At 38.8% G+C, this 17,032-nt stretch overlaps 2 protein-coding genes across 4 annotated transcripts; both read left to right on the plus strand.

Moving 5' to 3' along the window:
• The first annotated feature begins 61 nt into the window (after positions 1–61).
• Positions 62–2,384, plus strand: polr2h (RNA polymerase II, I and III subunit H). Of its 2 annotated transcripts, none has more exons than XM_052074656.1 (6): positions 62–259; positions 614–700; positions 950–1,033; positions 1,219–1,312; positions 1,435–1,518; positions 2,137–2,384. In XM_052074656.1, exons 2-6 carry the CDS (start codon positions 628–630, stop codon positions 2,252–2,254), a joined length of 453 nt encoding a protein of 150 aa, XP_051930616.1. In that variant the 5' UTR covers positions 62–259; positions 614–627; the 3' UTR covers positions 2,255–2,384. The 2 variants fall into 2 exon arrangements, with proteins under 2 accessions (XP_051930616.1, XP_051930617.1); XM_052074657.1 differs by having other exon boundaries at positions 62–258; positions 609–700.
• Positions 2,385–5,541: 3,157 nt separating this feature from the next.
• Positions 5,542–16,471, plus strand: mfsd8l1 (major facilitator superfamily domain containing 8-like 1). Of its 2 annotated transcripts, XM_052074570.1 has the most exons (12): positions 5,543–5,958; positions 7,115–7,300; positions 7,418–7,480; positions 7,726–7,845; positions 10,198–10,277; positions 11,141–11,513; positions 11,860–11,933; positions 12,069–12,282; positions 12,669–12,791; positions 13,985–14,115; positions 14,332–14,422; positions 15,583–16,471. In XM_052074570.1, exons 1-11 carry the CDS (start codon positions 5,883–5,885, stop codon positions 14,407–14,409), a joined length of 1,518 nt encoding a protein of 505 aa, XP_051930530.1. In that variant the 5' UTR covers positions 5,543–5,882; the 3' UTR covers positions 14,410–14,422; positions 15,583–16,471. The 2 variants fall into 2 exon arrangements, with proteins under 2 accessions (XP_051930531.1, XP_051930530.1); XM_052074571.1 differs by lacking the exon at positions 7,115–7,300 and having other exon boundaries at positions 5,542–5,958.
• The last annotated feature ends 561 nt before the right edge of the window (positions 16,472–17,032 follow it).

Below are 17,032 nucleotides of genomic sequence, written 5' to 3' on the forward strand. Positions count from 1 at the left end.
AAATATTTAATTATCTTGAATATGTTACAACATTCATTAATAAAAATAATAACAGGTTATCATGCTCGCCGGAAGTAGATGATGTGTCAAAGGTTGAGCACGTTGTTTGGTTTGACCGCCACACGGTGTTTTGAATGAATGACGAGTTAACGAAATAAGAATTTAAGTGCAGACTGTAATTACTCTCGTTACAAGAACACGTGCAGGTATATGCTGGCTGTGGACAACAGAGATAACTTAGTCCACTAACGTACAAGAGGTAAGGTTCGGGAAATGGGCGCACAGCCCGCTAACGCTATCAGATAGCATGTCACAGTTCTGGGAAAATCGAAGTTTAAGCCCGCTTTGAGAAGGACGTCCTCGCCCACACGGGATGTCGAGTAGTGGCAGATTTTCGTCGACTAACTAGCGAGTTCACATACACTTTCTACTCAGTCATCTCTTATCAGTGGGTTTTCGCATCTTCTTTCATGTAATTTTCTAATGTGAAAACGCCGGCACGGTGTTATGTGATGAAGTTGGGACATCAGCGTTGTGTTTGCAATTGCGCCCCAACTTTGGAGCATAATTGTTGTAAACTGTTTCTGTCATATTTTTGTATTTGTGTGGGCAGAAACAGATTAAGAAATGGCTGGAATCCTCTTCGAGGATATATTCGACGTAAAGGACATCGATCCAGATGGCAAGAAGTTTGACAGAGGTGTGTCATGTCTTCTGTTCAACGTTACATTATGCTCCCGAAACCACATTCGAAAAGTAATTTTGCTCCCTCAAGTATTGTATTTGCACAAATATGTGCTTTTCTATTGTTTCGAACAACTCAGCAAACCCTCCTTGTGGACGCAAGTGGAATCCAACTGATGGCCCTTTTCTAAATCATTTTAAAGGCATCCTTCATGTTGCTTAAAAGTGAATCTAAATGAATTGTATTATTGTCTATTTTCCACAGTATCTCGTCTACATTGTGAAAGTGAATCTTTTAAGATGGACCTCATCTTGGATGTGAACATTCAAATCTATCCAGTAGATCTTGGTAACCTCTTACATCTTTGTACTAAAGCAGTTGCACCATTTAATTTGTTTTATTTGCCGAACAAATTCATGAATTATATCAGACCTATGCTTGTAGTAAGGCAATTGAAAGCATATGTGTCACCAGTCTTTGAAGCGACAAATACAGAAAAGTGCACAGTAAAAATCAGTATTCATCTCATTAAGGTGACAAATTCAGATTGGTAATCGCCAGCACATTATATGAAGACGGAACGCCAGATGATGGGGAGTACAATCCTCAAGATGACAGACCATCTCGGTAAGTTTCAAGTACTGATGGTCATTGACACATTTGTGTTTATGTGGTATTAATTTGGATTCATGTACATAATCATGAGGTTGAATTTCATAGTTAATAATCATAATTTCATAATTTTTCAGATCAGACCAATTTGATTATGTGATGTACGGGAAGGTTTATAAGATTGAGGGTGATGAGACTTCAACAGAAGCTGCAACACGCCTGTGAGTGATTTATTTTTTTTTCTTTTCTGACTTCATCTATCTAAATAACATTTTAGTATTTGAGTTGTAATTAGTCTGTATTCTTTAAATATGGTGAAGCATTGTAAACAATCATATTTTAACACTCCATCGTACCACTGTCAAACTGAGTCCCAGGCACCTGGTCTGGCCGACCACATCATGTGATGTGGCCTGCTTAAGCAAATTATGTGTGTCTGCTTTTTCTTTATTCCTAAAAGCTGCATGAAAATTGCCAATTCACTTTACTTTTACTATCGTGTGTATACATATTGCATGCATTTGTTAGATACCAAACCCCAATTTATAATGAATTGAACAATTGCTGAAATGACTTTCATTTACTCTTGATTTCAACACGAATTATCCATCAATTTCTTGTGTACTAGTAATAATAGGATGAGTCTGTTGGACATTTATATGCTATCACATGCATAACGGTTGAAAGGAAACCAAAACTGGGGTGGACATCCCTGCTCTATCACATTATTTTAACATCTATTGTGTAATTATGAATGTTTTCTTCAATGGAACATGTGAGGAAAAGAGTAACGTTCCTTTCTTGAATGTACAATAATTTCCCGCCCTCTCCACTTTCAGCTCTGCCTATGTCTCTTACGGTGGCCTCCTCATGAGGCTGCAGGGGGACGCCAACAACCTTCATGGATTCGAGGTGGACTCCAGGGTGTACCTCCTCATGAAGAAATTGGCTTTCTAAAACTCAGCGCTCCCCTCGTCTTCTCATTGTTCCCACTGTCACACTCTACATGAAAACCGTACTGAACTGAATGCAGTGATAAACTGAGGTTATATAGGAGTACTGTTTCTATTTTATATTTACCGATTGGGGGGGGGGGGGGTAAACCTCTTGAGAAATGGACTAGTAATTTAGAGAATTAGACTGTGATATTTGAGAACTGCTCCAACCCTTTCTTCTATTACTTTGTAAATAGATTCTACACTCTGTGTGTATAACACACACACACACACACACACACACACACAAAAGGGCTCTTTTTTTTAGACACTGCACATCTGAATTTTGTGGTTTCAGAATTATGGAACAGCGTACTGTGGTTTGGGGTTTATAAAACTGCAATTTTTGATGGTGTCTTTTTTGTTATTTTAGGTATAGTAAAACCGTAAAACAATGGCAAGAAGAAGTAGATGAGGGGTTCGGAATTACCTGAATGTCTGCCTAAATTGATTATAAAATATGATCTGATCGTCATCTAAGTCAAAGCAGACACCGAGTCTTCTTAAACTAATACCACCCAGACAGATGTTTTGCTTGCGTTGGGGATGAGGGGGTATTCATGTAAATATTCACAGTGCAGGGTGGAAAATGTATGCTAGCTGCTAAAATTATTAGACCACCTCCCAAGTTACGGATTTTTATTTTTCGGTAATAGTTAAAACACCAGTTTGTAGAACCTATTCAACCCAAATTATTAATGCTAAATATAACTGTAAACATTCACCGAAAATCATGATCAAATATTGCTCATAAACAATATAAATGTCAGTTATTGACTTGTTTTTCAGAAGAGAAAAAAATAGTTTGTGGTTTAATTTTATGCATGATTATTTTACGACTAGGGCGGCCCGGTAGTCCAGTGGTTAGCACGTCGGCTTCACAGTGCAGAGGTACCGGGTTCGATTCCAGCTCCGGCCTCCCTGTGTGGAGTTTGCATGTTCTCCCCGGGCCTGCGTGGGTTTTCTCCGGGTGCTCCGGTTTCCTCCCACATTCTGAAAAAAACATGCATGGCAGGCTGATTGAACACTCTAAATTGTCCCTAGGTGTGAGTGTGAGCGTGGATGGTTGTTCGTCTCTGTGTGCCCTGTGATTGGCTGGCAACCGATTCAGGGTGTCCCCCGCCTACTGCCCGGAGACAGCTGGGATAGGCTCCAGCACCCCCCGCGACCCTAGTGAGGATCAAGCGGTTCGGAAAATGAATGAATGAATGAATGAATGAATATTTTACGACTTATTGGAGAAACCCAGTGAACCGGCTCAATTGTGGGCAGAGAAAGGCAAATTCCTTATTTATTGAGTAAACCGTCAAGCTCTTACTAGAATTGAAGAGGTCTGCATTAAAGCTAGATTTGTTAGAGCTCGGTTCATGCTAAGTTTACCTTTCTGAATGCACTTCTGAACTAATTGATCATACTCTAGTTTAATTTGATCATTGTTTTACTGGGGCTGCTTAATACATTGTCTTGCAAGTTATAGTTCCTGACCACGCAATTAACAAACACAACAAAGCTAGCAAATTCAAACAATTTTCCCTGAACAAAATAGAAATAAAATAGTGAATGCTGTTTTGTCATTGCAGATTCTACTATATTAAACATGAATAAATAGAGTAACTATTTTCTTGATGAAATCGATGATCCATGTGTAAAATTTAAAATGTTTTTGGCTTGTTGCGCTAATTTGAGTATCAGAAATTTTGAACATTTGTTCCCAAATTGGCAGAGGACCATTTAGTCCTCGGCATTCTGGAGCCTGTTACTCTGAGAATAGTGGGCACTCAATAGTCAAAATTTAATTAAGGGTAGAACTGAAAGAGGCAGGGTGTTGTGTGGAGTTTCACCACAATGTCACATTGGTAATGGATGTCACAGGATGGTGACGCCACGAGGAGCATTGCAAAAGACTGAAGGCATGAGAGCACAGACAAAACCTTGCATACTTTGCACATTTAAATGCAAAGTGGGTTGTATTCCTGTGGTCTAAAATGTTCGGATCTTCCATTTTTAAATTTAAGCATGCTTTTAACTGTGAAAGAAAAATAAAGACTATTTTATTCAATTACCGGTAATTGAAAGTGTAGTGATTCACTTGGCTGGCTTTCATGCAGCCTGCACATGATCAATCCCTTTTCAGTGGCTAAAGGTGTCTGTATGTCCTGCGATTTATCAGTAACCATTCCAGACTATGAGTCCTCTCACCCACGCTCCGCTGGTATCGGCTCAAGCTTTGCCCATTTCTGAAAATGATTAGGTGGCCCACACATGACACAGTCACATTTATCAATATGAATGATCCACAACCAAGGTGCCGTGGCACACTTGTGTGCTGTGAAAGATGATAAGGGCTGCGGTAGGAAATGGCCAATTTTCACTTAATTTGTCCAAAAAGTTACAAATATGTATTTTTCCGTCAATGTGTTCCAGCAGAATATAGTGACAGGGTGAACAATTATATACTCTTCCATGAGATGGCAGAAATTAAAATCTGGAGCCACTAGTTGCTGTTCATACAGTGCAACAGAATGGATGTTTTATGGGCTGAAACATTGAATTTAAATAATTTATATTTGAATTTTAGACCTAAAATATTGCATTGTAAAACGATTTGAATTACACAAATTGAATGTGTAATTTTATTCGAATCTTTGCATTGACAAACAGACTGAAGTGCACAATTTGAATTTATTGGAGTAGAACCGAAGTCAAACTGACTTCAAATTGTGAAATATATTTGACTTCAATTCGGTTTATTTTCACAGTCAGTTACCTCAATAAAAAATAAGTTCTCACAACTTCGTGTGAGAATATCAGATTCGATTTTAATGTAGCTGACGACAGTGTTTCAGTACAGTATATGCACCTTTTGGTGATTTTGCGGGTGGTGATGGTGCTGTGCAATCGGTTATTTGTCTATTTGGACTTAACAGTGATCGAGTAATTTTTAAAAGTCACGGGTCATTGAGGTTTGGAAAGTTTTTTCTTTTTTTTCCCCCACACGAAATTGGTATTTGCTCTATGACGAAATGTTTCCCCGTATTTCGATGTTTGGAATTCCACAAATGATGGTCAGAAAACAAATGTTGACTTTGCACAACTTTAAATTCTGGTAAATCAAACGCAACAACTCGGACAGGGGCGATTTTCATGTTAGGAAACCACACATGACGTTTGAAAGTTTCGTTTAAAACTTGTTTTTAGAGGCACACCTTAAACTGTCTGCGAGGTGAATCCGAGTTTGTGATTGGTCGAGGTGAAATCATACCCGGAAGTTAAGATTCCAGGATTAAAATGCGCAGGAAAGGCTTGGCTGCTTGTGCAATGTTTTTTCACGTAAATGTGTTGTCAGTTCTACTGGACGAACCCTTGAATGCAATCAGGCGCACACTTAGCAGCTAATAGGAGAAGTAGGTGCTTGCCGACGGTTAAATACATTTCCTGTGTCCCGCAGTTGTCAAACGCACTGGCTCTAATTGGAAGCACCTCCTCTAAAATTAAGTTCACTGCGCTGTTTTTGTGGAGATGCCGAAATTTTAATATACCTGAGGAATAATGAGGGTTAACACTAACAGTGTATAGCACAGCACATCACTATGGATCATGGACGGAAAAAGAAGCTGACATTTTTTACCATTGGACTCATCTTTTTGTTGACCGGCATAGAATATGGTAAATATCTCTTTGAAAATCCTATAGAGCTATAAAATATATATGGCGTTAGATTGCATGTTAGTCTTTTATCTTTCGATAATTGTCGATAACCTGATCACATTGCCCCTATCTGTGTATGTTTACATTATGTGTATAACATAGAGTTCGGTACATCTTGACAGCAAAGATGATGACTTTTATTTAACATGTTTGAGTAGGTGTATCTTCTAAAATGTAAAGAGACTGTACATTATGTACTGTATGTACTTGTGTCCTGTCGTGAAATTTTTATTTTAGCTAAATACGTTACGGGAAAAAATAAAGCATGTTCTAATTTTTTCGTAACCACAGTAAACGTTTTTTTGAGCCTGCATGGAAACGCAAATCCTCAACCTGATTTTTAAACGGACTTGGGTTTTATTTAAGATGTTGGTTTGTTCCTAGTAATGGCCTGCAACATTTATACTTGTCTTGACTATTATCAGTATTTGTCAGTGTCGAGCATAAGTGCCTGACGATTTATTTAAAAAATATTCTTTTTTTAATTATTTTTTTAAGCTCTAAAAGAGAAAAAAATAAGACAATTTAAAAATTGCTGTTCTTGGCTGATCCTACTGTATGTGACAATCTCTGTAGGACTATAATTATGACAAACGGAGAGAGCCATTTATTCTCATAAAAATTACTAAAGGTTTGAAAAGTGGATGACTGGTTAACACATCCACTTCACAGTGCAGAAGTGCTGGGTTTGATTCTGGGTTCCTGCCATCCTGTGTGGGGTTTGCATGTCCTCCCCGTGCCTGCGTGGGTTTTCTCCGGGTACTCCAGTTTCCTCCCACATTCCCAGAACATCCATGGCAGGTTAATGGAATACTCTACAATTTAGAGTATTCCATTAACAATTTAGAGTCTAAGTTGTCCCTTGGTGTGATTGTGAATGGGAATGGTTGTTCGTCTGTGTGCCCCGCGATTGGCTGGAAACCAGCTCAGGGTGTACCCATCTTCTGCCCAAAGACAGCTGGGATAGGCTCCAACATGCCTGCGACCCTTGTGAGGATAAACAGATTAGAAAATGGATGGATGGACATAGTATGCCCCAAATCCCCACTGCTTTGCAATAATAATTCTTGTGTCTCTGTTATCCCAAGCAAATACTTCTCATCTTTGTCCCTAGCTGTGATACTGCCCACGATATGGAAGTATTTGCAAACGTTAGATGCACCACCGTATTTCTTGGGTTTGACCCTGTCAGCATTCAGCCTGAGTGGCCTCCTTGCGAGTCCACTGTTTGGCCACTGGTCTGACAGAACGAGAACCACCAAGAAGATTATTTTATTTTCCAACTTTTTTGAGATTGTGGGTGAGTTCACACTTCTCTTGCACTGAGATCAGTGACTTGCTCGTGCTTATGAAAAGCATTTTTTATTTTATTTTTTACTGTTTTATATTCAGCTTTTTGTTCCTTTTGACTCTTCAGGTAACTTCATGTATTTTCTGGGCTTTTCTAAGTGGCTCATACTGTCGAGCAGACTGGTGGCAGGTAAGGCCTTATGATGTGTTTATGTCACATTTTCTTTACAATACCTAGTTGCTGCGTTGAAATTGAAAACAGCAGAAGGAATGTCACTATCAAGTATTCATTTGAACTTTTTTTTTTGTCAACAACCAACTACCAGTATATGTTGTTGCAATAAAGTCACATGAGTTTGTAGCATGCATCACAAATTAAATTTCTTCTCTGAGTTTCAGCATTGTAGTGCAGTTATGTGGACGTGTTCTCTTCAGGCATAGGCTCAGGCGCTGGGTCGTCCATATTTGGTTTGCTGACCAGAATCACAGCCCCAGAAGATCGCGCCACTGTGTTTGCCATTGTCATGGTCTGTCGACAAGTAGGCCTTCTGATTGGTGAGTGCTGTATGGATTGAATTAAGATGTTTTTTTTATATACAGTATATATATTATATATATATATATATATATATATATATATATATATATTATAGCTGTCAAACGATTAAAATATTTTATCGTGATTAAAAACGCAGCTGTCATAATTGACTCATAATTAATCGTGATTACTTGCACATTTTTTTTATCGTTTCTGAATTTCCTTTTATATATTTGTAGTTCTATTTTTTCCATTTTAATGCTCTCATCAATATGGGATCATCGATCAGTTTTCTATGTGCAAAATGCAAATATTTACTGAAACAACAATTTCGATTTTCAATTTTACGTGAACATTTTTCACTTGAAGCAGTTCACACAATATTACTGTCCAGCAACAACAGTGAAAAAATATTTTGTCACACAACAGCTCCTTTAACAGCTCTTTTTAGGGAATCGGAACAGAGCAATATAAAATTATGAAGTGCACATCGAAGGTAAACTAGTACTCAGCCTATAGTGGATTTAAGCCATGGTTGCATACTTCGTTTTTCTCAAGTTTGCTTTGAGCACAGCAGTAAGGCTTCTTGCGCGGAAGTCTCTCTATGGTTTTGTGTAGACATCATTTCGGATGACGACACTTGGTGTCTAGGAACAACACTGGAGACGTTTTATTTTCAGTGTGGTCGCTACCACTGCACCGCTGAACTCTCGACGTGCCTCAGCGCACTGTCACTGTCAGACGAACACAGAGAAGCTACACCCCTTTTATTTATATGGACACGAAACACAGTGACCTTCCACACAAAATTGTTCCATACAAGTAACAATCAACTCAAACTCAACAGGCTACCTGCTCTTTATTCACCGGAGGCTCATCAACCTAGTCTCTTATTTCTCTCCCGAAACAGTGTAGTCTCCCGCTTGGTGTACCTTAGCCTTCTCTGCTACGCACAATTTCTGTACATAGCTTGTAATGGAGGCTCTCGCTGGCAATCCGTAGTGGAGTCGTTAGACGCAATGTGAATGATTTCAGCTTGAGTCGAGATGTGGACAATGTTGACAGGCTTACATGTCGTAGCCATACATTTAGCGATGGCTTCAGCAAATTTGTTCTTCATCGTGTCATTTTCTTTGCTTTGAGATTATCCATAGCTGTCTGTTTTGGATGAGGGGGCAGAGAACTCACATCAGCTGTGTGCTTGGTCATTAAGTGGTATTTCCGACTCGACATGCTATGATGATAGCTCAGTTTACGACTGCAAAACATACAGGTAACTTTGGTCTTGTCAGTGGAACCATCTAGCAACTTTTTAAAAGTAAACTTTCCATTCATAAACTCTTTAATTATCCATTTTCGGTTGGCAAAACAGACATGGGCGTGGACCTGTGCAGCACGCTTGTTGTTTAGTTTTCGGTTTATTTATAGAGCAGCGTAACATCTGCTGTAACGTGTTGCCGCATTAATTTCGCAATAAAAAAATGTAATGCCGTTAAAATTGACTTCAATTAATGCCGATAATAATAATAACGTGCTAAACTGACAGCTCTAATATATATATATATATATATATATATATATATATATATATATATATATATAATATTAATATTAGGGCGGCCTGGTGATCCAGCGGTTAGCACGTCAACCTCACAGTGCAGAGGTAATTCAATTTCAGCTCCGGCCTCCCTGTGTGGAGTTTGCATGTTCTCCCCAGGCCTGTGTGGGTTTTCTCCGGGTACTCCGGTTTCCTCCCACATTCCAAAAACATGCATGGCAGGCTGATTGAACACTCTAAATCAGGTATGTCCAGCTCCGGTCCTGGAGGGCCACTGTCCTGCTTGTTTTCCATCTCTCTGGGCTGCAGAACACCTGATTCAGATGATCAGCTCATCAGCCGGCTCTGTAGCAGCATTAGAACAATCCTGATTATTTGAATAAGGTTTGTTGCTCCAGGGAGAGCTGGAAAACAGGCAGGACAACGGACCTTGAGGACCGACTTTGGACACCCCTGCTCTAAATTTTCCCTAGGTTTGAATGTAAGCGTGACCGTGGATGGTTGTTTGTCTCTGTGTGCCCTGCGATTGGCTGGCAACCGGTTCAGGGTGTCCCCGTCTACTGCCCAAAGACAGCTGGGATAGGATCCAGAACCCCCCGCCACCTTTGTGAGGATATTCCGTCTCACCAGTGACCGTGAACAAGTTAAACATTTGACAGTAGATGGATGATGGCCTCTGCTATACCGCTCACATGTGTGTGTGTGTGTTATTAACATGTTATTGTTATTTTTTAATGTATAATTTCCTCTGTTTACTGGATCTCGATGGCCTTAGCCTGTTGACCAAATTTTAATAGAAATTTTGATGTAGGTCCAGCATTTAACATCGTCCTGAGATTGTGTGATTTCCACCTGGGTCCTTTTGTGGTCGATACATTCACTGCACCAGGGGTAAGGAGTTACTAAGTCTGTCCAAATAGAATAAAAGTATTTAACTAATTGTTTCTCATGTCTGTTGTACAGTGGTCTGACCCTGCTCAATCATACTTTAGAGCAGTGGTTCTTAACCTTGTTAGCGGTACCAACCATAACCAGTTCATATGCACATTCATGAAAACTAAAAATGAATTTTTACAAATTCAAGACCTAAGAAAACACATTTATTAAAAACCGAAAAAGTAAACAATGAGTATGAAGTATCATTTTTTTGTTGTGCACGAAATGAACAAATTGACATATTGAGTTCTGTGTGTCTTATCCTCTATGGCAGAGACTCTGTCGAACCCCTGAGACTGATTCACCGAACCCCTGGCGTTCGATTGAACCCAGATTAAGAACCACTGCTTTAGAGTCTTTTTTCTTTAATTGCCTAAAATATAAATTGTTCGTACTGTTGTTTCTATTTTGTGTGGGACAGCAACGGATCTAAAATTGTACATTTTCCTGCACTTTTTATACACCCACCAGCCTCACAACCCAGCATGTTCACAACATAACAGTAGCTAACACACCTAAGATGGTCATGTGTATCATGTCAACGATTTATCGATTTACGTGAAACCCGTATTATTAGACACGGCTTTTAAAAACGTCCAGGTCAATAATTCCAGCTCCTCCTTGAACAACTGGCAACCGATGAGCATACATTTTGAACGTCTGACAGAACACCCGCTAACATTTTTGTCCAGTCTTGTCTCATCATCAAAATCTGATCCTTCATCGAGTTATTGCATTAAAAATATTGAGAAAGTTTCACAACCGGTAAACACTAATTTTTGGAACCTTTTTGTATTTGTTTTCTTTGTTCCCTCTAGCTCTTCATGTGTTTATTGTGGATTCTTATTCAATTCGCTGTGGTCTTCATGTACTGGGATCTCCCACCTCTGCAGAGGGGGAAGGAGACTCTTAAAACCAAGTGCAATGACATGGTGAATGAACAAACAACGGGAGAGGAAGCTGAGGATGAGGAGGATGAGGATGAGGACAAGATTGAGGATGAGGAGGTAAAGCCACTAATGCAATCCCAGGAGCTGGCAGGCTCCTATGGCTCTGCGGCTGCCACTGAGTCGCACAGGAATGTCACTACTGCAACTCCTGATGCAACCTTGAATCAAACGTCACCATCTCCTGAGCCACCAGTGTCTCACAAGTCCTCAAATCCCTTTAAGAACTTCAGTCTCTCACGAGGTTGGTGAGTTTTATGCTGTCGTGGGTATAAAGTGGGCACACTCCCGCTCAAATGTCAGATTTCTGTGAACCCCCTGCAGAAACTGGGTATTTTCACAAAGTGAATGGAATTGTGAACATTCTGAAATCAATCAGATTTGGCGCAAATCCTCAGGCTTTTGTTCGAAAAAAGGAAATGTCAGGACAAGCCTTTGAGAACATCTGACTTTTAATCAGAAAAAAAGAATCACTTTAAATGCAGGCGGGTGGGTGCTGCCTCCCATTTAATGTCTTTGAATGTTAGTAGTTCATTCTACTGCTCTTCCATGGATTCTTTGACCGTGATCTTTTGTCACTGTAACTGCAGAGTTCCTGAGAGAAGAGGTGATTGTGCTGCTCTCTGCTCAATTCATCACCCTGTTTAATCAAACGGCATTGGAGGTACAATTTTATATAAAAAAAAATCTAAACAGTAAAAATCTTTCTCATTTTGAGCATCCTTTGGTTTTTCATCTGCTGTCTCAATCCAAAAATGACACTGTCACATGTGTATTAATAATAATCCACTTGTTGCAGACCATGGTGACACCACTGACCCAAAAGTACTTCAACTATGGAGAGTTGGAGAACAGCCTCATGTACTGCCTCTGTGGCGTGGAAGTGATTGCTGGCTTCCTGTTGGTGCGCTGGCTGAGTCTCCGTGTCACTGAGCGAGTGATTTTGGCAGTTGGCCTTTGCATTTGCAATATTTCCTGTATCTGGTGCCTCATCTTCCTGGCTAATCCTCTAGGTTAGTATGAATTATGGCTTGCCTTATATGCTTTTTTTTAAAACATAAAACTAAGTTTTAAGTAGGGGTTTATGTAGGGTGACCATATTTTGATTTCCCGAAAAAGGGGACACAAGGGGCGAGGGGACATGTCCCGGCAAAGCAAGGTTGTTTGGTCACCTTTATTGTCAGGAAGGTTATTTTCTTCTGATTGAAGCCCTAATTTCGCCCCAATTGCTGCTTAGGTTTCTTTGACTCTTTGGTTTGTGCTAATAAACCAACAACAACAGACCTTTATTGTGGAAAGTTGTTTCACAAACCTAAAGTTTACCATCTCTAACATGCAATCGTGGCGCACCAGCGAAAAATGAACTTTTCATGAACCTGAACACCATGTCTTTGTGTAGGTAGTTTCCCATGGCAGCTGGCAGAGTTTGTGATTGGCTTGTTTCTGCAGCTTCTGGGTCTGCCGTTTGTATCTGTTGCCCAGGTTTCCCTCTTCTCCAAAGTTACCTCTGTAAAAACACAAGGTAAGAAATTGTGCAGCCTAAAAAAGAGAAGAAAATGACTCTGCGGGGCCGCTTCATTGCAAAGGGTTCCACTTGCATATGAAATGAAATGAGTTGAGCAGCTTGAAATTGTCTTCCCTTGGATCACTAAGAAACTGGAAAAGGGGATTTTTGTTCTATTAACCTACCATGCACATTTTTGGAATGTGGGAGGAAACCGGAGTACCCGAAGAAAATCCACACAGACATGGGGAGAACATGAAAATTCCACAAAGGAAGGCCGGAGCCAGAATCGAATCCCGCATCTCGGCACTGTGAGGCGGACATGCTAACCATTTGTCCACCGTGCGGCCATGTAGGATTTACATTGTTTAAAATTTTGTTCCTATATTGCTTAGGCAAAAACACAGTGCAGATTCCACAAAGAATGAATTGCGTCCGCTGATAGCACCATTATTAACTCTCCTCATTTGCACCTGCAGTTTTAACGTCGTTTTCACATAGGATGTTGCGCTAATGATATAGCAGCGTTTGACAACCGAGTACAGTTTGCACCTGTTTCCCCACCGGTTGCATACATGGCAAAGTATAAATGCAGGCTTTGCTCAAAGAACACCATGGCGGAATGATGGCAGTTAGAAAGTGACTCTTTCACTCAATTCATATCACAACTCAATTTAATCTGCCCCTTTCTGTTTTTTTCTTCTTTTTTTTTTACATACTGTCATAATTTTTATTGTTCTTTTACTCAACATAATGTAACGGTGTACGACACCCTTGAGTGCCAAGAAAGGCACCTTAAAATAAAATGCATTGGACTATAATAATAATAATTATTATTATTGTTATTACCATTATTACTATTATTGTTAGTGAAAGATGAAATGATCAGAATGCGAGTTTGGGGTACCGACCGAGGAGGTGCAAATTCAATCTGGCCGTTAATTTTTAGAAACTAAAGAAACCATGTTAAGAAGGGTTGCAAATAATTATGGAGGGCACTGTACATACTGCCTGCTGGTTTTCCTCTTTGTTCTAATTCTTTATTTACCAGTGTGTACCTTTTTTGCAGATTTCTAAACGTATGTAACATTTTTGCTGTTGTTTTTACTCACTATCAATCTTCATGATGTTGCCGTTCTGTTATAATGTGCTCAACTCCACTGTTTAACCTAATACAGTAGTATAAATAATGCATTTTGCTGGCCTTGCAGGTTTCAGCCAGGGAGTGCGGCGCTCAGTCGGAGGTCTAGCGACCATTCTGGGTCCGCTGTGGGCTGGTGGCCTCATTGACAATATGTATATCATGATAGGGGTGATGATGGCACTGCTGGTACTCCTAACGGTAAGCAACGTAGAAGAAAATCAAACTAAGCCTTTCAACAACACATCTGAGAATGTTCTAAAATTCACACCCAAAAAAAAAGAAAAAAATCTTGGAGTCGTCCTGAAAATGGGAAATCATTTTTTGTCACAATACATGTATTTAGAAGAAATGTAAATAAATGAGCAAAAAAGCTTTCACGGATGAACGTTGACATGAGAATATATATTTTTTCAGATTATGCTGGCCTTCTCTTACGAGCAGCTAGTTGAACCTTCTCAAGAGGAAGAAGCGGAAAGCAGAGTCATCTGTTAATTAATATTATCTGGTGAGGTTGATAGCGATGAGTTGTGAGTGAATACACTCTCGGTATATTTATTTGATTGTTTTGCTCCAAAAAGTATTCTTTTCAAGTCAATTTATGGATTGATGTCTTTACAAACAAATAACAAATGATGGATTTATGTCACACTATCTTTTTATTTCATTTATAAAAAAAAATAACCGTGACTTTATTTCATGTGTACGAATAGTGACATACAAGTCTATGTCTTGCAAAATGCACGTTGCTCATCTTGCTTGAAAAAATTATCCTGTGCTTTGTACTGAATGACAGGTCCAGAGAATGACATTATCAATGAATTTCATTATCTATATTTAAGGATACAAGGTTGTACGTGATTTATGTGTCAGAAATCATTAAACCAGTATCAATCTGTAGCTCAGTCATGCTGAATGTGAAGGGTACGAGAAAAATTCATTGTCGCACATTATGGGCCTTGGTGAGGTGGTTGAACCAAAACACACAGCTCAAAACACACAACAATATTTGAAAACCAAATATGAAAACATGGGACCATTCAAATGATTTTGAAGGAATCTCCCAATGATAACAATATTTTTTTTCATTTAAAAAAACAACTTAAATACACTGTTCCAAATTATTATGAAAAAGAAATTTCAGTAACATTTTATAGGTTGAAAAAAGGAAACCGAAAATGGTTATTTGATGAATTTGCATCATCGGGAGGTCATGAAGGATTGACTGAAATATGAACTATCATCAAAAACATTTTAACAAATCAATTTTCATTATAGCGTCGGGCCCTTTATTTGATTGCATGCTATTTGGAGGTTCAATCCTTGCATGCGTTGAACTCTTGCTTGAATTTTTGCTGTGTGAACTTCCTCCCGTCCTTTTCAAGTATCAAGTACAACTTTATTGTCAAATGTGCTGTATGTGGAACAGATGAAACTTGCTTGAGGATTCTTTAAAGTTTCTAAATTTGTATGCCGATAGCAGTCCCTTTCTAATAGGATAAGAAGAGAAATTTAACATTTGAATAATTTACTACACAGCGTATAAAGGTTTTTCTATTTTTAACTGAAGGTTACAAATAATTTTATGTTGTTTGCCATTTATATTGTTGTAATTGAGTGTGAAGATGGCTTAAGTCCCCTTATCTATATTTTTTCCCCTTCTGCCAGGGCAAAGCGGTATGTCCTGTTTTGAACCGTAAAGTTCCTTGGCAGTTACACTTTTCCCTGCGGAGTACCACTGGGCATCAATGCACACAAATGAAGACCGAAGGACTGGTTTGGTGAATATCTACATTTCCCATGGAAATATGGAATTCAAGTGTCGGGGTTTGCCCAATTGTCATCTTACATGTGCGCCAGCACTGACAATATTTCCTGATTTAAATTATGGGTTAAAAAAAATGTCGGTACATATTGCATTAGAATTGTTCTGCATTGAACAGGTTCCAGGTATATTCACCTGCCATATAAGCTGTTACTTTAGCTAATGCTATTCATGAGTTGCTTTCTTGCTTTTAAAGCGGCGCAACAATAATTCTGGTCATGTTGTGTTACTTAAGTTTACCGCTAGTGGGCACACTTAGACTTCTAATTGGATGACAATGTAACTTATTGCTTCTTCCAAGCAAGTCTGTCAGGGAAGTATTTATTGTCAAACGTTCTTGTGATTTTAATTTTTGTGGCAAATGGAAAATTGTTGTATATTCAGTTAAATGTGTTACTGCATATTTTAAGGTTTAATCGTGCACATATCACAAACCCCCAAAATACCACGAGCAGAGATTTGTTTTAAGCCCAATTGTATTTCTCTGAAGAGTAATTATGAATGGTGACTGAACTATTTCAGTGCTTTTGCTGTGTCGCTCCCAATTTTGATAGAACTAACCCTGTTTGCTCTAAATATTTTCTCTACACGTTATGCATTATTAAATTGTACATTTCAACATAATGTGTTGTTAATTTGCATAATTTATTTCAATTAAATCATTTGATTCTTCATACGGAACAGAGAAAACAGAATGTTATAACTATTGACAATAAATGGCTCTACAATTAATTATGTTGTCAGAAGTAAATTAACTAGTTTGGTTTACAATTTAGAAACAAAAAAACAAATTGGAGAAGTACAGTATATTACAGAAAAAAATCTCAATGAGCAAATGCTCACTGATACTGTAATATAATTTGGAGACATGCATTCTTCTTCAAATTATATTTAAATGTGCATCATTCAAACTGTATTTATGGAACGTAGACATTACCTGATTATGCAACATAAAATGTAATGTTAACTGCTGTTGACTATGTGAAAGTTGTGACATAAACTTTCTTTGTGCAGTGGTCAAATAAATTACTATTTACATATACAATTGTTAATTTTTTTCATGTAAAAAAAATGCACATATTTATGTGAAAGGAAGTGCTATGTTTTTGCTCTGAAATAACATGAAACTCATTGCGTTGCTGAAGGCCCACTAGGTGTCATCACTGTGTCGGAACTGGAAACAGGTGACAAGTTGAGGCGTTTTTTTTTTTTGCCTGTGATGTCACACCGCTTCCCTGATGACATAGTGGCGAGGGGGTGTGGCTTCACCCATGAACTCCAGTTGAACTTGCT

The sequence above is a fragment of the Hippocampus zosterae genome, chromosome 8 (genome assembly GCF_025434085.1).
Source record: "Hippocampus zosterae strain Florida chromosome 8, ASM2543408v3, whole genome shotgun sequence".
NCBI lineage: Eukaryota > Metazoa > Chordata > Actinopteri > Syngnathiformes > Syngnathidae > Hippocampus > Hippocampus zosterae.